Source organism: Drosophila subpulchrella, chromosome X (assembly GCF_014743375.2).
Source record: "Drosophila subpulchrella strain 33 F10 #4 breed RU33 chromosome X, RU_Dsub_v1.1 Primary Assembly, whole genome shotgun sequence".
Taxonomy (NCBI): Eukaryota; Metazoa; Arthropoda; class Insecta; order Diptera; family Drosophilidae; genus Drosophila; species Drosophila subpulchrella.
Window position 1 is genome coordinate 16680518 of NC_050613.1, and position 20301 is coordinate 16700818.

The window sequence follows — 20301 nt, forward strand, 5'->3', positions numbered from 1 at the left end:
TATTGTGACGCCATTCGACACAAATGCTCTAAATTTCACACAATATCAAAAGCAAAACCATGTCTAATATCTGAGTTTGCGGCTATACGGAGTAATCCGTGTAAGCTAGTGTGTATTATAAGTAAGTTTAATGATACTAATAATAAATAAATGCATACCGGTCTGTTAAATATTATTTCATTTCATATAAATAATTTTTATAAATGATATTCTGTTTACTATTCCAATACAATTTTCAACCAGTTATTATGAGTTCTTATTATATTATGTATTCCTAATAGTATACACATATAAATATATTTTTATAAAAAGGTATGAAGGGACTTGTAGATAAGAAGACATCGCAATTATTATCCGGTCTTCGCACTTTATTTTAGCTGATCATCTCGCGGTACTTCAGTTTGTGCTTGGTCAACATGTCCGTAACAGTGACAAGCTTTTTAATTGAGAGAATGTTGGATAGCTCGTGAAGCTCTTGCGAATGTGAGACACAGATGTGATGTAAGGTAGCCAGCTCGCGTCCTTGGGGAGTTGTAAAAATAATATGATTGTTTTATTAAAAAGGAGGGAAATCCTAGGGAATTCTTAAAAAAATCTAATTTAACTTTGAAAAGGAATATATCAGACACTGAAATAGCCCTATTTTCTTAACCTCTAAAATAGATTCAAATAATAACTTACCGGTGTCTTGTGAATTAAGATTTGTACTCTGTTCGACAAACATTCCAAGCGGTTGATTCGGATCGTTAACGGAGGACAGTTGATCCAAGAAAACAATCATGCGTTCCTTGTTCTTCAAAATAAACGGATTGACAACCTCCATGTATTGTTCCTGAAATATCAAAACATAGGGAAAGTCAAAATAATGGATTAGCCAATCATATTTAATCCTACAGACCTTGCCGCCAAATTCAATCAAGTTGGCTAGGTTTTGCAGACACTTGGCGACCATGACTAAAGAACGAGTGGCTGCCATCGGTGGCGTCTCGCTGACCAGGCCAAACTGCCGTGGATTCAGCAGCGCTGGGCATAAAAGGCGCAAGAATATGAAGCCAGAGACGACTCGGGTGCGAACCAACCGCTCTGTCGGCCACTTAGCCATCACAGCCTTCTGCAGGCAGCAGCAAATAAAACGCACATTCCGGGGACAGGCGTCCGGTGAAGTGAATATCGACTGGGTGACCAGATCAAGGATCTGCAGCAGGAACTCTGCATTCGTGCAGGCATCATCGTTGACGTCCATTTTCGTGGGATTCAATTCCGCCGACTGCTTGCTCTCCAAAATGCGCTGCACAGTTTCGCTAACGGCCGACTGGAGAAATCCGCTGCATTCGGTTCGCATATATAAATCCATTAGTGTGGTGGCCAACGAAGCGCCCCGGAAAAGCGTTGTGGTCTCATTTTCACGCGTAACCTCCGCTTGGCACAGCATTCGAATTAATTCCGTTTCCCTTTTCTCCTGCCGAAAGACTCGTAGCAGCGCTGTGGCCAAAGGAACACGATCGTTGTGACAGAGTTCGGCCAAAGCTTTGACTGCATAGAGCTCTGATTCGAGGAGCAATTGCTGCAGAGGACTGTACTCCTCACATGGCATTATCAGATCGTCGAGGTAACGCATACGCAAACGCAACGAGCCCCATTCACCCATCGGCGTCATGCCAGTGAGTTGGTACCAGCCCTCAGTCTCCTGGCCATTCTTCAGACTAGATAAGTCAATGGTTAGCTCGGCCACCTCAGAGTCTTTACCTCGTTTTCCGCGTGAAATTAAAGTAATGGTTAAGGAAACAACATCTGGAGGGACATCGCTGCAAAAAAAACAAATCAAAAATATTACAAATAAGAAAAAACAAGGATATTTTTGATAGAGAACACTTACTCTAGCACGAATTCCTCCTCCCAAACAGGTTCGGGGGCAATTTTGACACGTGTTTTGCCCACCTTGACTTGATTAAGCGAAATACTGCAGTATGGATGTGGCACTAATTTAAATGGTAAGCGATGAGCTTCTAGCACATGCAGATTAAGACAACGGAGCTCGCGCAGACGTGAGACCTTCTTCTGGGCCCGACTCAGCTGCGAGTCGCACTGGGCCTTGAGGGAGTTGATCCACTCCACGTAGCTTTCCTGACTAGGAGCACACAGATATGTCACCGTGGCCAAGCATGGCAGGGCCCTTTCGACTATTTGAAAGCAGTATGGACGCTCCCACAGGGAATCGTGACATTGATAGAGGTAAGCACACGACAAATCGATCAGACCCTTCGGTTTGGTCTTCTTCGGATTGTCGTAGAAGCATAGTTGCGTCTCAGAGCCATCGTTAATTAATGCAAAATATAATTGCTTCCATTTCGTCGTTTTATCCGATTTCTTGTTCAAATGCCCATGGTGTTTGATGCCCTTGATCTTCTTAAGGCCAATTTGGTCGCGACATTCGCGTAGTGTGGCATATATCTTTTCGGCGGCCTTTTCCACAACATATTGCTGATTGAACTCTGGCTGTATGCCATTGACAACCGGATGATTGAGTGAGTGACCCTCGACGATTTGCTCCTTTCGATAGCGATTTATCACCGCATCCAGGCATTCAAATGTCCGCCCTCCCATCAAATATCGCACGCCCTTCTTCTCGATGCGAAAGCGTTGGATCTGGTTGTTAATATGGAAAAAGAGGGAGTAATCCCCCGGCGAGTTGTCACTGGGACGAACCAAGAAACTTCCCGGTCCAGCTAGAAAGAGAAGGAAAAACAATATAATTAGAAATGTCATCGGAAGAATAATAAATTAAACATGTAAGTAAAAGACTATACGAGTTGTGCGTTTACAAATGTACTATTTATTTACTTAATGATTGCAAATTTAAGGACTCAGAACATGTATAATATATCTTTTAAATGATATAAATCATGGGAAAACCAATTTAACTAGAAATGTAATAGTACAAGTAAAAAATTAAGTATCGAAATAAAAGACTATACGATTAGTGGGTATATAAATGTATTATTTACTTAGAGATTTGAAATTTAAGGACCTTAAACATGTATAATATATATTTTATATTAAATGAATCATGGTGTACAAGGTACATACCTTTAACCAACATATCGACGGCTTCGTTTTTGGTGCAATTCGGATGAAACCAGGGGAAGACGGTATTCGGATCGATGGATACATCCAGGTCATCCACAAGTTCCCTGAAAATCATTCCCTGCTCGCCAGTACGATGGGCAGTCACCCACAGCCAGCCATCGCCCATGTCATTGTGCACGAAGAAAATATCACCTTTTTGGAAACTCAGTTCATCGGTCTCTGGCATTTTTGTATAAGGCAGGATGGCTACGACGCGCTTTTTATCGTTAACTGGCTCCGGCGGAGCAACTGGTATGGCCAATCGTTCGCGCTTTAGTAGGTCACTACATGAGGTATAGTAGCCGACTAGATCGCTCAAGGAAATGAATTGTCGTCCGCCGATATAGAAGTCTCCGCATACGGCTGTGATCCTATGGAAGATAATAATAATACAGAATATTAAAGCTGATCGTTCTATTTAATATATATAACCACAAAGAAATTATTTAATCCTTCACAATAATCTTAGCTATAGGAAAAAAATCACTTACCGAAAATGGTTTATGCCGGTACGCCCATAATAACTTAGAACATAGGAGCCAGGCTTGCGGTCACTTTCACGAACTGCTCAGCATTTATTTGCAGCGGCATAAAAAAAATCTATTTTAAAACCATTTCCACCATATTTTATACTAGTTATACACACCTAAATAACTACCCAGTTTACTGCTTCCCCGCAGACGAGACTCTGCAGAGTAACGATCCAGTCGTCCATGGTACCATTCACTTTCGGGAGGAGCAATAATCGCAGGACGTTCACCTAAAACAGGGATTGTTTGGAATACAGAAAGAAACTTAGTTGGAGCCAGGCTAATATCACTAAAAACCACAAATACTATCGATTCAATCTACTTTTCTAATGCAATTCCAAAATAAATTTGTGTAGGGGGCTAAGCTGGCCCCCCCATAAAAGGTCCCATAAATTAAATAAATATTCGAGAATTCCGCTTACCATTCAGCATGTGGGGTCCATCGAACTCATCGTGATCCAATTCCTGTGCCAAGTCACCTAGGTCAATGCCACCGGCGGCCATCATGCCCAATCCACTCATGCCGCCAAGACCACCTAGGTTTCCATCATCCGAACAGCCCGTTGGCGAACCGGGCTTATCTTTCTGGATGACAACATCTATATTTCCCAAATGTATTAGGTCCGCCATACCTGGTTTATGATCTCTGCTCGTTGAATGGGAATCTTAGTCTATATTTAACTTGGTGCGAACTTCCTTTTAATAAAAGCCACATATAGCATCGATGTGTTTGCGATTATTTAGGAAAAACGGCAGCTTTGGTGATTGTATTCAGTTTTCCGCGATGATTATGTGCTAAGCTGTAATAAAACCAGAAACAAATAGGAACTCTTAGATGATTATTTGCGTAAATAAATGCTGTAAGTATATTAACATTTTTCGTTTTCCTAACTTGTTCTATGGTTTTAAAATCTATTTAAATGTCTGTTTGAATTTATTTTATATTTGAACTACTACCATTTTTGAAACCATCTTTAGGATCTATTATACATAGTTCACTGTTGACTTGGACTAATTACTGATTTTAATTTTAACTAGAATGACAAATGACTTCTTGGAAAAAGAAAGAGAAAAGTGAGAAGTTTGTAAGGGATAGAGTGAACAATTTGTGAAATGGCTTACCATAAAAACATATTCATCGCCATATCGGTAGGATAAATTCAGTAAAATTTTCCAATCAGAGTACAACAAAGGAAAGGATACCGGAGAATCCTGTCCGAGGGCTTTTGACAAGGATGTTAAGAATTTAACGATCATGTATACTGATTTATACGCGATTAGAGAATCGAGGAGTAATTGTTGCGAATTAGCAAAAGGAATAATAACAACTGATTCTATGCAAGATGAAAAAACCAGCGCAGTAGTAAAATAAATCTAAGTACTAGTAAGCAATCATTTTGATAAAACCAGCACCATACATTATAAAAAATAATTATTGAATAAAGACAGTGATAAAAAAACTGAATAGAAAAGTATATACAACAATCCAAAACCATATGGTAAAGAATGCAGTATAGATATTTTAGAAAAAATAAATTTAATTGACAAACATTTTTTCTCAAATAAAAAACACTAAAGTAGTAGATCAGCTGTTCCGCCCTTCTTAGATCAGCTGTCAATGTTATCTTCTTCTTTGTCTTTTAATCGGCAACATATGTTTTTACTTAATAGACAATTTATCCATACGAGACATAAATTATGACTTGAAATTAAGAAACAGGTCCCTTAGTCATCAGACAAAGTTTGAAAATCATCCAAAACTTTTGAGTTTTGCGAATTTCCTATTGTCTTGAAATTCATAGGGAATTTTATAAAGTGACTCACAACATTTTTTTGATAAACTATAGTCTTTTTGGGAAGGGAGTATAAAAGATATCGAAAAAATGAAAATTTTTTTATTTTTTTTTTTTAGAAACAACACTTATGACTAAAACATGATTATATTTGTCATGTAACCAATTATACAACTAAAGTTCAAAAAATTTTTTTATTTTTATGTTGATACAATAAGAAATTTTCTTCATGTTACTGCTAAAAACTGCAATATATTTATTAAATTCCTATTTTTTAAATTTGACCTATGGACGAAATAAACTGTGAGCCACTGTACATACATACATATTCGTCATTAGCATCACCGGCCGACTTTGATATATGTATGTAGACATTTTCAGGATATTAAGATATCAACGTAAGACCGTTTTTCCGTATATCTTTCCCGTTACTTATTGGTCTGGAGTGCAAAGTGAGCTGGAAGTCGGTACATCCATATATGTATCGTTTTTCAACTACTGGGCACTGCTGCACCCTCTTGTACATCACATCTATCTAAAACACAAGCAATTAATATGAGCCACACAACACACACCACACAGCACACACAAACTTTAGGCTAAGCCCTTTTTGCCAAACGAGCCGAACACAATTCCATTCGGTTCTTTTCTTCATACATACACCACGACCCGAGGAGTCATCATATCATCATCTTCATCATCATCATGATGATGTCTCATGCGGTATAAATACTGGGATTGGATTCACAAGTTTCTGGGCTGTGTTCTGTTCTCTGTTCTGTTCCTTTGACAATGAATCATTAGCACAGCCAGTTCTTTTCTTTTTCATATTCGGAACTCCCCAAGAAACAAAAACCATCTACACTACACAGAACATTTATCGGGCAATGCGCGTGTGTAAATATATACGCAGATATGTACATTACATTGTATTGGAACACCAAACTAAAACAACAAAGCTCGTTGCTGGCAACCTTTATTTATTATTAGCTTATTTTATATTATTCATAACAATATCATTTTTACAACAAACTAAAATTTCTTCCGTACCGATAGCCACAACCCGATAGAAGTCAATTGCTAGAGATGTACAGAAACATCGATACATTACGCATCGATGTTTTTTGCGATATTTTGCGATGTCTCTGTTTACACATTCTGGCCGCTTTGGCGCTTTATAACATCCTGGTTCCATTGCACTATGTATTATAATACACAAACTACAGATGACGTTTCCTAATTAGCCATCGAATATCTAATATACGAGTTTTAAGAAATACGTTGATAGATATCTCTTCAAAAACTGTCGAAATATTGATCAAATGTTGATTATAATGAGCCTTAATCAAAATGTTCTAAAATGTGTGTGTAAATATAATCCGGCCATAGGTCGGTGTCAGAAATGGAACGCTTAAATGTTAAATGGAAAAATTTTTGAAGCCTTCTTAAAAATATAATTTTAAAAGGTGAAACAAAACTTAGAAATAATTATTATTGATTTTTATAATTAGTAGCTTCATATAAGAAACATTTTAAAGCTACAGACATAAAAAATGTTCATAATTCTATATAATTCTATAATAAACTTGAGTGCAGAAATCAACTGCTATGTTTTGTTGGTCAAATGTTATAAATGAAATTAATCAATACAAACAAAATTTATAAAAAACCTTTTTTATCCCAGTGTAATCACCGCAATCCGATTAAAATTTATCGTGACTAATGAGACCAGATTTGTTTTTGATTTTGTGCGGCAAACACAAGCATGGAGTGTCATTGGGAAATATGTCATACCATCATTTGAACACAAATAATCAAAAACATTGACATCTGTGGTTTTTAGTACTACAACCAACGAGAGATACAACAGTGAACATAAGATAAACAGATAGTTTTTACATGGATATTGCCAAAACAAACCAAATAAAAATAAGTTAGGCCATCATGTCGAAGCGTCAACGCGATGGGCTTGATGCCCCGGCAAAAAAGGCGGCTAAGAATCGGTTCAAAAAGCTCGTCCGAACCGTAATACTGAACATGCAGTGGCTAAATGAAGCCACCGAGGAGACTGGAATTTCGCTGAATGTGAAGAAGAATGTGGCCATGTTGGTGCGACAGAAGCGAAAAGTCGGCATGATGACCATGGCCGTAAGTCCTAATACTCTATAAATGGGACCAAGTGTATTTATAAAACTGTATTTTATACAAATTTCAGGAGAAATCGCTACTGCGCACTCCACATTCTACGCGTACCGTCGAAGACAGAAAGAAACTGTGCAACATTGTGGCAAATCTGGCGTGCTTTTCAAAATTTACACCAGTGGGTAGTCCTTTTTGCTTCATTTTGATTGCATATTGTTTATAAGGCCTATTCTCTTGCAGAAAGTCCGGGCTCGTCTTGTTCCGCATGTCAAATTCATGGCGGTGACTCCCGGACGCGTTATTATGAAGGAGGGGGATTTCCCTGTAACGATTTATTTTTTAATCGCTGGAGAAGTGGAAATGTCTAGGAATATTTTTAATAAGGTAAGCTGTTTGATTATTTCCCTCATCTTTTTTGTCTATTAAAAACGAGCTTTTACACTTAGACCCTTAAAAAATACATAAATATTTTTTAAAACAATTTTTTAAACTTTTTTCTTCCCTTCTCTAGACAAACTAAGCTTTAGTGTTTTAAAATTTGGCTATTGAAATATTTTGCCTTTTATGATACAAAAAAAGTAATGTTTTGTATAAAAAAAATATCTAAAGTTTTGTATTTTATAGGCCACCAAGACTTATGAACTGCAATCAGAGGCTATTTTTGGACCCGGCGATTGTATTGGCGACATCGACATCATGGAAGACGCACCCAGAACCAACACTTACGTCGCCACAAGTTAAACTGATTGACTTTAACAAGGAATATATATAATTCCTATATATTTCTTGCAGCTAATTGCGAGCTACTGGCAGTCTTTCATAAAACCTATAAAGTTGTCCTGCAACGTCACATGCAAAAGCTGTGGCAGGAAAAGAAGTCTGCCCTGCGGGCTCTTGACTATTTTAACTTTCTCAACGAGGAGCAGGTAAGTGCCGGAACTCAATAATGGTCTTTATTATAACCCCCTAAACATTTTGCTAGATTGTGAATGCCAGCAAGTATGGGACCATTCAGCAGTTCGATCCCTTGGAGACGATCTACACCGAGGATTTGGGCTCCATGAGCTATGTCTACTTTGTTCTCAGCGGCGAATGTGTCGTTCTACAGTGCCTCCACATGAAGGTTTGCTATCTAGCCATCTCCTGTATAACTAAAATACCATATCATCTTCTTTCTCTACAGGTGAATATGGTTGACAGGGAGAAGGTATTCGAGCTGGCAACTGTATCTAAAAAGGAGTCCGGAGCCCTCGGGATGCAAGTTGGCTCCAAGTTCAATGCCAACAACGACTTTTTCGACGTCAATGAATATATGCAGTCCAGTTCATCGCTGGATGAGAACAACCAAAGCAAGAAGAGGGGGGTAAGTATTTTAAAATCCCATTACCTAGTGGTAAACGATGCATCAGCAACGCAGGAGCATGGGTAAATGAACCCTTTAATGTATTTTCTAGCACAAATATAGAAATCAATTAACAGTGATTCACTGTTTCCAACAGCAGATTCATCGTTTTTAACAAGGTTGTCTTGTCTGGAATACATTCGAATATAATCGAAATAAAAGCCTCACCATGTAACTATGGTTTTGTATTAGCTCATTTAGTAAAATAATTAAGTTTACTATAAAAACCTTTAGCAAACAATTTGTAAAACTCAATAATACTTATAGTACTCCAATTTTTTTCAAATAAGAAATATTCATACCACAACCAGTAGCTACTATTTAGTAGCCTTAGAATCTTGACAGCTAATAACAAATGTATTTTTTTAAAGCTGCGAAAAATGGGTCTCAAGGAGATACAGCGAGCCTGTGCTGATATGAAAAGACCGCCACCTAGAAGATCCACCAGGGACACATGTCGAAATCGGCAACGGTTGCGACAGCGACTGCGGGAGGCAGAACGTCAGGAAGTGCGGGAGGAGTACGAGCTGTACATATCAGACGAAGGCGAGGACACCTACGACATGTCTGAGGATCCGGCCGAGGAACGGTATAGTGATAACTCCGGCAAACGATCGCCCATCTCACCCGTCATCAGTGAGGTGGGCGATGTTGAGAGCGAGTCGGAGGGTTCGGAAATATTCACCGCCTCGAGCCATTCGCATCGAACCATTGTCGAGGAACCGGAAGGCATGGAGCACTATGAAACGCATTTCATTGACGTTGGCTCACTGACCTATGGCGGGATCTTTGGTTTGGGCGAGAAAATGCATCATCGCGTCATAATGGCGAGGACAACGGTGCAGTGCATCCTAATACCACGATTTTGGCTTTTCGAGCCAGCCCAAAATCCTGGCAACATTTGGCAGCGACAGCGATTCTATATCGAATGTAATATCCCAACCAGGGAGGCTTTGTACACGGACTTTCTTAAGACACGAAAGTGGGAGAAGTTCAGACGTGACTACATTGAAAACATACTAAATGCTGATTCCTTGGCCAACTTTACGAAGGTCGAAGATATCCCCATTATAAGCCGCATTGTGGAGACAAAAGCTGACGAAGCTTCAGTTTGAAATCAATTTACTTGCTGTTTCTATTTGTACATTTGCAAGTTTCCAGCATTATTAAATCATTAGTATTGCTTTCAAAATTCCTTGGAGCCATAACAGCGAGGTAAAGAATTCTTCGATTCAAATACCTAGATATATCACTTATTTACAAGAGCATACAATTGTGTACAGTACTTTATGTTTATAAGCCTGAAATTGAATATATGAGCACTTATGTACAATATATTAAGCTTTTTGGTTGAATTTAGTTTGATGTGTGATATAAGAAATACCTATTATATTTTAGTGACAGTTAACATCTTGCGGTTAACTTAGCAAAAGGTTAAATTAATCCATTGATAATATGTTAATATTTTTGCTTCTTTTTTAAATATTTTTTTAATAACTTTGAAGAATACTTCATGTTGGCAATCTGATATATAATATGTAAAGCTTTCACTTTTTGACCACTTCTTTATTGTTAGTAGTTTATGGTTGTAACTAATTGCATTTAAGCGTCTTTTCTTAAATTAAGAGGCATGGAAATTCAATTTAAAGTAATTATTTATCAATGAACCCTTGACTATTTTACTGGTCGCAAAAGTAAAAACATTTTTAGCCGACATATTAAGTAAGCTTGAAAATGCAGTTGCTAATTAATTTTTGGGCTACTCTGGTCGTTGTTATTAATTTTTTTGCAGGTAAGTTAAGCTGCAATTATATTTTCTGATCATAAGAAAACATTACTTTTGTTTACAGGACTTACTGATAATCCAAAAAAAATACTGATAAGTGCTCAAGACTCCAATCAAAACGTAGCCTTTAACTTCTATTTATATAAGCCATCGGTTTCTCATGATCGACGTTTTACACCTTTTACTTGTACTAGGTCTGATATTCGATTTCAAGAAATTTATAAAATTTGTAGTAATCAAACTTATCAAAAATGCACAAAAAGATACAAATATTATTTAAAATCTACGAAATCAAAGATTAGACCAGATCCAACATCTAAAAATAGTTTTCGAAAGCAACTGTTATATACGCTTCCAGATGGGACCTTTGACTTATTAAGGGTAAGTTCTGGCAAATATTTTAAAATACTTACTTAATTCTAATTTTTTAATTTGAACAGAAATATTGGAGGAACGATGTTATCAATTATATCTTTTGTAAAAGCAACCTGTTGAACATCATTGATAACACAAATTTTGAAAAGGATAATTTTATAAATCAAATAAATTCGCAATTAAATGTAAATCAAAATACAGTTTCTAAAAAGGAAATTGTATGCAAACATACTGAAAAGAATTTAATTGTGTCATTATGTCGCGTTAAAAGTACAAAAACTCCGAGTGGTACTCCGAGTGGTATAACCCTTAAAATTCTGCAGAGTTTATATAAACAAAATCAAATAGAGTGTTTTATACAATTCATAAGTAAGAAAAATACTTTAAAACGATGCAGTTCATTTGAATTCATACCTGAATCTTTTCAAAGCACAAGGAACTTACTTGGGAAGATCAATTTGAAGAGCAGTGCACTAAGGGTGAGTTGTTGTGAAAGTGTATTCTTTTGGATAATTGATAATATAAAAAATGTATTCTAAGGTGCAAAGCTTCTCAAGTGTCTATACAAGAGTGTTAAAACGTACTGAATTATTGGACAGTGCAAAAAAGATTCCAACATTTTGGCAAAACGTAAAACAATATTCCTTTTTTATTATTAATCCAATTTTACGGCTGTTAACATTAATTCAAAGGCGCATGATTACGCCTCAAGATGGACTCCAAAGAAACAAAATAAAACAATCAGAATTCTTTGAATATTTGTCGGCAAGGAAAACGACCGTAACGAACGCCTATTTCCACTATTTGAAAAATAACGCAAAAAAAAATACAGCTTCCCATGAATTATTGCAAAGTTATAACTTTTCCCATTTAAAAAAGAAACATATCTTTTTATCAAACAACATAACGAAGCCCATTATTAGAGCGGGATTTTTAAATATTATGGTCACCAAAAATATTATAAGTGCTTCACAATTACAATCAATTACAAGTACGACAAGCCCAAAAACTAAATTATCATTACCACTTTCAATATCGAAATGGCATCCGAGCAATACTATTGAGCCTGAACGAAACCCACTACAACGCTCAGGAACCAAACGTTATATGAGAGGAGAAAACTTAGTATTAAAAGCAAGAAACCAAATAATATTACGAGATCAGACGACCCCAATGAATAATACCGTCATGGAACTATCAACTTCGGATTCAACATCAACGTGCGAATTATGTTCAGAACTATCTTCTACCTCGGAGGAAGATTGTATGGAATGCTCCCAATTTTCATCAATAACTAGTATACGACGATATCCAAACTCATCATATGTTCACAAGAAAACCTCGATAGATACAACAATAATTCCGGAGTCGCCTTGCGAACTTTGTACTGATTTAACTGGATTAACCAGTACATATTCCTCTTCCGAGGAAGCCTGTGACGAATGTTCGGAATATGCATCAATAACTTCTAGTATAGGATATCCAAACTCATCATATATGCACCAAAAAACCTCGATGGGTACAACAATAATTCCAGAGTCGCCTTGCGAACTTTGTACTGAGTTAACTGGATTAACCAGTACATATTCCTCTTCCGATGAAGCCTGTGATGAATGCTCGGAATTTGTATCAGTAACTTCTAGTATAGGATATCCAAACTCATCATATATGCACCCAAAAACCTCGATGGACACAACAATAATTCCAGATTCGCCTTGCGAACTTTGTACTGAGTTTACTGGATTAACCAGTTCTTATTCCTCTTCCGAGGAACCCTGTGATGAATGTTCGGAATATGCATCAGTAACTTCTAGTATACGATATCCAAACTCATCATATATGCACCCAAAAACCTCGATGGATACAACAATAATTCCAGAGTCGCCTTGCGAACTTTGTACTGAGTTAACTGGATTAACCAGTACATATTCCTCTTCCGATGAAGCCTGTGATGAATGCTCGGAATTTGTATCAGTAACTTCTAGTATACGATATCCAAACTCATCATATATGCACCAAAAAACCTCGATGGATACAACAATAATTCCAGAGTCGCCTTGCGAATTTTGTACTGAGTTAACTGGATCAACCAGTACACATTCAACTTCCGATGAAGCCTGTGATGAATGCTCGGAATTGATATCAATAACTTCTAGTATAGGATATCCAAACTCATCATATATACACCAAGAAATCTCGATGGATACAACAATTATACCAGAATCGTATTGCGAATTTTGTACTGAGTTAACTGAATTAACCAGTATATATTCCTCTTCCGAGAAAGCCTGTGATGAATGCTCTGAATATTTATCAACAGAGCAAGCAAAATCACTTCCTAGTACAAAACAATCGGAATTTATGACAAGGAGCTCTCCATTTATTGAAACAACAATTGAGGCCCCTAACATATCCAATGATGTTACTAAAAAAGAAACGACTACTTTGACAACACATAATGTATATAAAACAACTTCAGTGCCTCAATCGAGTACAATATCAAGTATATCATTTGAAATTTCTAGTACAGGAAAATACTCTATTCCACCAGAGGAAGAATCAAAGAAGTTGGAATCTCCGCTTCAATTGAGAACAACATCCGGAAGTTTATTTAAAATTTCGACTAGATCAGACCAGATTTCAAGTAGGTCATTTGAAATGTCTAGCACAGAAAATTACGAAACACCTACAGAAGACACAACAAGATGGTCAAAGCCTCCACCACAACTAAGTTCTATATCAGGACAGTCTTTAAAAACTTCAAGTTCAAAGAAATTCCAAATAACTTCGGCGATAAAAAGTAAACCATCAAAATATTCGACACCTTATATGTCGGTTACAGAAATTGGTCAAACAGCTCGAGAAGAATTAAGCGAACTATTCAAATCAAGTGCAATATCAGCAGGTGTAACAGAAAGTGCATTCGAGCAGTCAACAGTCAACCAATCAAATCAACAAAGTACATCTAGAAGTTCATTTCAGAGTTATAGTACAGAGAAATACCAAAAAGTTTCAGATGAAAAAACAAAACTGCCGGAATCTCCGCCTGAGTCAAGTACATCAGGCAGTTCGCTTCAAATTTTGACTACACTTAAAGATCGAGTAACTGAAAATGAAATTATTAAAATATCGGAATCTCTGCCTCAATCGAGTACAATATCAAGAACATCATTTGAAATTTCTAGTATAGGAAAATACTCTATTCCACCAGAGGAAGAATCAAAGAAGTTGGAATCTCCGATTCAATCACGAACAACATCCGGAAGTTTATTTAAAATTTCGACTTCAGCTACAGATCGAATAACTCAAGAGGAACTAAATGAAATATCGCAATCTCTACCTCAATCAAGTACAATATCAAGTAAATCATTTCAAATATCTAGTACAGAAAAATACGAAACACCTACAGAAGACACAACAAGATGGTCGGAACCTTCATCACAATCAAATTCTATATCTGGACAGTCTTTTAAAACTTCAAGCTCAAAGAAATTCCAAATAACTTCGGCGGTAAAAAGTAAACCATCAAAATATTCGACACCTTATATGTCGGTTACAGAAATTGGTCAAACAGCTCGAGAAGAATTTAGCGAACTATTTAAATCAAGTGCAATATCAGCTGGTGTAACAGAAAGTGCATTCGAGCAGTCAACAGTCAAGCAATCAAATCAATACAGTACATCTAGAAGTTCATTTCAGAGTTATAGTACAGAGAAATACCAAAAAGTTTCAGATGAAAAAACAAAATTGCCGGAATCTCCGCCTGAATTAAGTACAACATCAGGCAGATCACTTCAAGTTTTGACTACACTTAAAGATCGAATAACTGAAAATGAAATTAATAAAATATCGGAATCTTTACCTCAATCGAGTACAATATCAAGAATATCATTTGAAATTTCTAGTACAGGAAAATTCTCTATTCCACCAGAGGAAGAATCAAAAAAGTTGGAATCTCCGTTTCAATCAGGAACAACATCCGGAAGTATATTTAAAATTTCGACAACAGCAAAAGATCGAATAACTCAAGAGGTACTTACTGAAATATCGCAATCTCTACCTCAATCGAGAATATCAAGTAGATCATTTGAATTTTCTAGTACGGAAAATAACGAAACACCCACAGAAAAAACAGCAAGATGGTCGGAGCCTTCACCACAACTAAGTTCAATATCAGGACAGTCTTTTAAAACTTCAAGCTTAAAGAAATTCCAAATAACTTCGGCGGTAAAAAGTAAACCATCAAAATATTCAACACCTAATATGTCGGTTTCAGAAATTGGTCAAACAGCTCGAAAAGAATTTAGCGAACTATTTAAATCTCAATCAAGTGCAATATCAACAGGTCAGTTTGAACAGTCAAGTGTTCCTGCATGTAATTGTACCTGCCAAATAAAGAAGGGAATGGACTCATGCATCTGCGAATGTATTTTTAAAAGCAGCACTTCGGAAAGCACGAACGGTGTAACAGAAAGTGCATTTGAGCAGTCAACAGTAAACCAATCAAATCAATACAGTACATCTAGAAGTTCATTTCAGAGTTATAGTACAGAGAAATTCCAAATAGTTTCAGAGGAGAATTCAAAACTGTCGGAATCTCCGCCTAAATCAAGTACAACATCAGGCAGTTCGCTTCAAATTTTGACTACACTTAAAGATCGAGTAACTGAAAATGAAATTAATAAAATATCGGAATCTCTGCCTCAATCGAGTACAATATCAAGTACATCATTTGAAATTTCTAGTACAGGAAAATACTCTATTCCACGAGAGGAAGAATCAAAGAAGTTGGAATCTCTGCTTCAATTAAGAACAACATCCGGAAGTTTATTTAAAATTTCGACTACAGCAAAAGATCAAACAACTCAAGAGGAACTTACTGAAAAATCGCAATCTCTAACTCAATCGAGAACAATATCAAGTAGATCATTTGAAATGTCTAGTACGGTAAAATACGAATCACCTACAGAAGAAACAGGAAGATGGTCGGAGCCTTCCCCACAATTAAGTTTTATATCAGGACAATCTTTTAAAACTTCAAGCTCAAAAAAATTCCAAATAACTTCGGCAGTAAAAAGTAAACCATCAAAATATCCGACACCTAATATGTCGGTTACAGAAATTGGTCAAACAGCTCGAAAAGAATTTAGCGAACTATTTAAATCTCAATCAAGTGCAATATCAACAGGTCAGTCTGAACAGTCAAGTGTTCCTGCATGTGATTGTACCTGCCAATTAAAGAAGGGAACGGACTCATGCATCTGCGAATGTATTTTTAAAAGCAGCACTTCGGAAAGCACGAAAGGTGTAACAGAAAGTGCATTTGAGCAGTCAACAGTAAACCAATCAAATCAATACAGTACATCTAGAAGTTCATTTCAGAGTTATAGTACAGAGAAATTCCAAAAAGTTTCAGATGAAAAAACAAAACTGCCGGAATCTCCGCCTGAGTCAAGTACAACATCAGGCAGTTCGCTTCAAATTTTGACTACACTTAAAGATCGAGTAACTGAAAATGAAATTAATAAAATATCGGAATCTCTGCCTCAATCGAGTACAATATCAAGTACATCATTTGAAATTTCTAGTACAGGAAAATACTCTATTCCACCAGAGGAAGAATCAAAGAAGTTGGAATCTCCGATTCAATCAGGAACATCATCCGGAAGTTTATTTAAAATTTCGACTGCAGCAAAAGATCGAATAACTCAAGAGGTACTTACTGAAATATCGCAATCTCTACCTCAATCGAGAACAATATCAAGTAGATCATTTGAAATTTCTAGTACGGAAAATAACGAAACACCCACAGAAAAAATAGCAAGATGGTCGGAGCCTTCACCACAATTAAGTTCAATATCAGGACAGTCTTTTAAAACTTCAAGCTTAAAGAAATTCCAAATTACTTCGGCATTAAAAAGTAAACCATCAAAATATCCGACACCTAATATGTCGGTTACAGAAATTGGTCAAACAGCTCGAAAAGAATTTAGCGAACTATTTAAATCTCAATCAAGTGCAATATCAACAGGTCAGTCTGAACAGTCAAGTGTTCCTGCATGTGATTGTACCTGCCAATTAAAGAAGGGAACGGACTCATGCATCTGCGAATGTATTTTTAAAAGCAGCACTTCGGAAAGCACGAAAGGTGTAACAGAAAGTGCATTTGAGCAGTCAACAGTAAACCAATCAAATCAATACAGTACATCTAGAAGTTCATTTCAGAGTTATAGTACAGAGAAATTCCAAATAGTTTCAGAGGAGAATTCAAAACTGTCGGAATCTCCGCCTGAATCAAGTACAACATCAGGCAGTTCGCTTCAAATTTTGACTACACTTAAAGATCGAGTAACTGAAAATGAAATTAATAAAATATCGGAATCTCTGCCTCAATCGAGTACAATATCAAGTACATCATTTGAAATTTCTAGTACAGGAAAATACTCTATTCCACGAGAGGAAGAATCAAAGAAGTTGGAATCTCCGCTTCAATTAAGAACAACATCCGGAAGTTTATTTAAAATTTCGACTACAGCAAAAGATCAAATAACTCAAGAGGAACTTACTGAGAAATCGCAATCTCTAACTCAATCGAGAACAATATCAAGTAGATCATTTGAAATGTCTAGTACCGTAAAATACGAATCACCTACAGAAGAAACAGGAAGATGGTCGGAGCCTTCACCACAATTAAGTTTTATATCAGGACAATCTTTTAAAATTTCAAGCTCAAAAAAATTCCAAATAACTTCGGCAGTAAAAAGTAAACCATCAAAATATCCGACACCTAATATGTCGGTTACAGAAATTGGTCAAACAGCTCGAAAAGAATTTAGCGAACTATTTAAATCTCAATCAAGTGCAATATCAACAGGTCAGTCTGAACAGTCAAGTGTTCCTGCATGTGATTGTACCTGCCAATTAAAGAAGGGAATGGACTCATGCATCTGCGAATGTATTTTTAAAAGCAGCACTTCGGAAAGCACGAAAGGTGTAACAGAAAGTGCATTCGAGCAGTCAACAGTCAACCAATCAAATCAATACAGTACATCTAGAAGTACATTTCAGAGTTATAGTGCAGAGAAATACCAAAAAGTTTCAGATGAAAAAACAAAACTGCCGGAATCTCCGCCTGAATTTAGTACAACATCAGGCAGTACACTTCAAATTTTGACTACACTTAAAGATCGAATAACTGAAAATGAAATTAATAAAATATCGGAATCTCTACCTCAGTCGAGTACAATATCAAGCACATCATTTGAAATTTCTAGTACAGGAAAATACTCAATTTCACCAGAGGAAAAATCAAAGAAGTTGGAATCTCCACTTCAATCAAGAACATCATCCGGAAGTTTATTTAAAATTTCGACTTCAGCAAAAGATCGAATAACACAAGAGGAACTTACTGAAATATCACAATCTCTACCTCAATCAAGTACAAAATCAAGTAGATCATTTGAAATTTCTAGGACGGAAAAATACGAAACACCAACAGAAGAAACAGCAAGATGGTCGGAGCCTTCACCACAATTAAGTTCTATATCAGGACAGTCTTTTAAAACTTCAAGCTCAAAGAAATTCCAAATAACTTCGGCAGTAAAAAGTAAACCATCAAAATATCCAACACCTAATATGTCGGATACAGAAGTTGATCAAACAGCTCGAAAAGAATTTAGCGAACTATTTAAATCTCAATCAAGTGCAATATCAACAGGTCAGTCTGAACAGTCAAGTGTTACTGCATGTGATTGTACCTGCCAATTAAAGAAGGGAATGGACTCATGCATCTGCGAATGTATTTTTAAAAGCAGCACTTCGGAAAGCACGAAAGGTGTAACAGAAAGTGCATTCGAGCAGTCAACAGTCAACCAATCAAATCAATACAGTACTTCTAGAAGTACATTTCAGAGTTATAGTGCAGAGAAATACCAAAAAGTTTCAGATGAAAAAACAAAACTGCCGGAATCTCCGCCTGAGTCAAGTACAACATCAGGCAGTTCGCTTCAAAATTTGACTACACTTAAAGATCGAGTAACTGAAAATGAAATTAATAAAATATCGGAATCTCTGCCTCAATCGAGTACAATATCAAGAACATCATTTGAAATTTCTAGTACAGGAAAATACTCTATTCCACCAGAGGAAGAATCAAAGAAGTTGGAATCTCGAATTCAATCAGGAACATCATCCGGAAGTTTATTTAAAATTTCGACTTCAGCTAAAGATCAAATAACTCAAGAGGAACTTACTGAAATGTCGCAATCTCTACCTCAATCGAGAACAATATCATTTGAAATGTCTAGTACGGAAAAATACGATACACCTACAGAAGAAACAGCACGATGGTCGGAACCTTCACCACAATCAAGTTCTATATCAGGACAGTCTTTTAAAACTTCAAGCTCAAAGAAATTCCAAATAACTTCGGCAGTAAAAAGTAAACCATCAAAATATCCAACACCTTATATGTCGGTTACAGAAATTGGTGAAACAGCTCGAAAAGCATTTAGCGAACTATTTAAATCTCAATCAAGTGCAATATCAACAGGTCAGTCTGAACAGTCAAGTGTTCCTGCATGTGATTGTACCTGCCAATTAAAGAAGGGAATGGACTCATGCATCTGCGAATGTATTTTTAAAAGCAGCACTTCGGAAAGCACGAAAGGTGTAACAGAAAGTGCGTTCGAGCAGTCAAATGTGAACCAATCAAATCAATACAGTACATCTAGAAGTTCATTTCAGAGTTATAGTACAGAGAAATTCCAAAAAGTTTCAGATGAAAAACTAAAACTGACGGAATCTCCGCCTGAGTCAAGTACAACATCAGGCAGTTCGTTTCAAAATTTGACTACACTTAAAGATCGAGTAACTGAAAATGAATTTAATAAAATATCGGAATCTCTGCCTCAATCGAGTACAATATCAAGTACATCATTTGAAATTTCTAGTACAGGAAAATACTCTATTCCACCAGAGGAAGAATCAAAGAAGTTGGAATCTCCGATTCAATCAGGAACATCATCCGGAAGTTTATTTAAAATTTCGACTGCAGCTAAAGATCGAATAACTCAAGAGGAACTTACTGAAATATCGCAATCTCTACCTCAATCAAGTACAATATCAAGTAAATCATTTCAAATATCT

The 20301-nt window shown here is 36.5% G+C and overlaps 3 protein-coding genes across 5 annotated transcripts in view; 2 read left to right on the forward strand and 1 right to left on the reverse strand.

The window, feature by feature from the left end:
- Positions 1-71: 71 nt before the first annotated feature.
- Positions 72-6513, reverse strand: LOC119557860 (ras GTPase-activating protein 1). 3 transcript variants are annotated; one of them, XM_037870856.1, is made up of 9 exons: positions 6376-6513; positions 4079-4456; positions 3773-3886; positions 3618-3690; positions 3088-3497; positions 1877-2726; positions 899-1805; positions 682-832; positions 72-522 (listed from the first exon to the last, which is right to left on the reverse strand). In XM_037870856.1, exons 2-9 carry the CDS (start codon positions 4284-4286, stop codon positions 374-376), a joined length of 2862 nt encoding a protein of 953 aa, XP_037726784.1. In that variant the 5' UTR covers positions 4287-4456; positions 6376-6513; the 3' UTR covers positions 72-373. The 3 variants fall into 3 exon arrangements, with proteins under 3 accessions (XP_037726784.1, XP_037726786.1, XP_037726785.1); XM_037870858.1 differs by lacking the exon at positions 6376-6513 and adding an exon at positions 6111-6295; XM_037870857.1 differs by lacking the exon at positions 6376-6513 and adding an exon at positions 4779-4863.
- Positions 6514-7239: 726 nt separating this feature from the next.
- On the forward strand, positions 7240-10315 carry LOC119557862. Its single transcript, XM_037870860.1, has 8 exons — positions 7240-7597; positions 7665-7769; positions 7832-7975; positions 8216-8327; positions 8384-8517; positions 8574-8714; positions 8775-8954; positions 9365-10315. The coding sequence occupies exons 1-8, from the start codon at positions 7394-7396 to the stop codon at positions 10106-10108; spliced, it is 1764 nt and encodes a 587-aa protein (XP_037726788.1). The 5' UTR covers positions 7240-7393; the 3' UTR covers positions 10109-10315.
- A 1535-nt stretch (positions 10316-11850) lies between these two features.
- The window catches only part of LOC119555891 (uncharacterized threonine-rich GPI-anchored glycoprotein PJ4664.02-like), a gene marked incomplete at its 3' end in the record, with an annotated part of 54720 nt that continues 46269 nt past the window's right edge, over positions 11851-20301 (forward strand). Inside the window, exons 1-6 of the mRNA XM_037867555.1 lie at positions 11851-12145; positions 12248-12418; positions 12863-13309; positions 15431-15781; positions 16274-16459; positions 17117-20281. Coding sequence (XP_037723483.1) covers positions 11851-12145; positions 12248-12418; positions 12863-13309; positions 15431-15781; positions 16274-16459; positions 17117-20281 — 4615 coding nt within the window. The remainder of the gene's footprint in view (positions 12146-12247; positions 12419-12862; positions 13310-15430; positions 15782-16273; positions 16460-17116; positions 20282-20301) is intronic.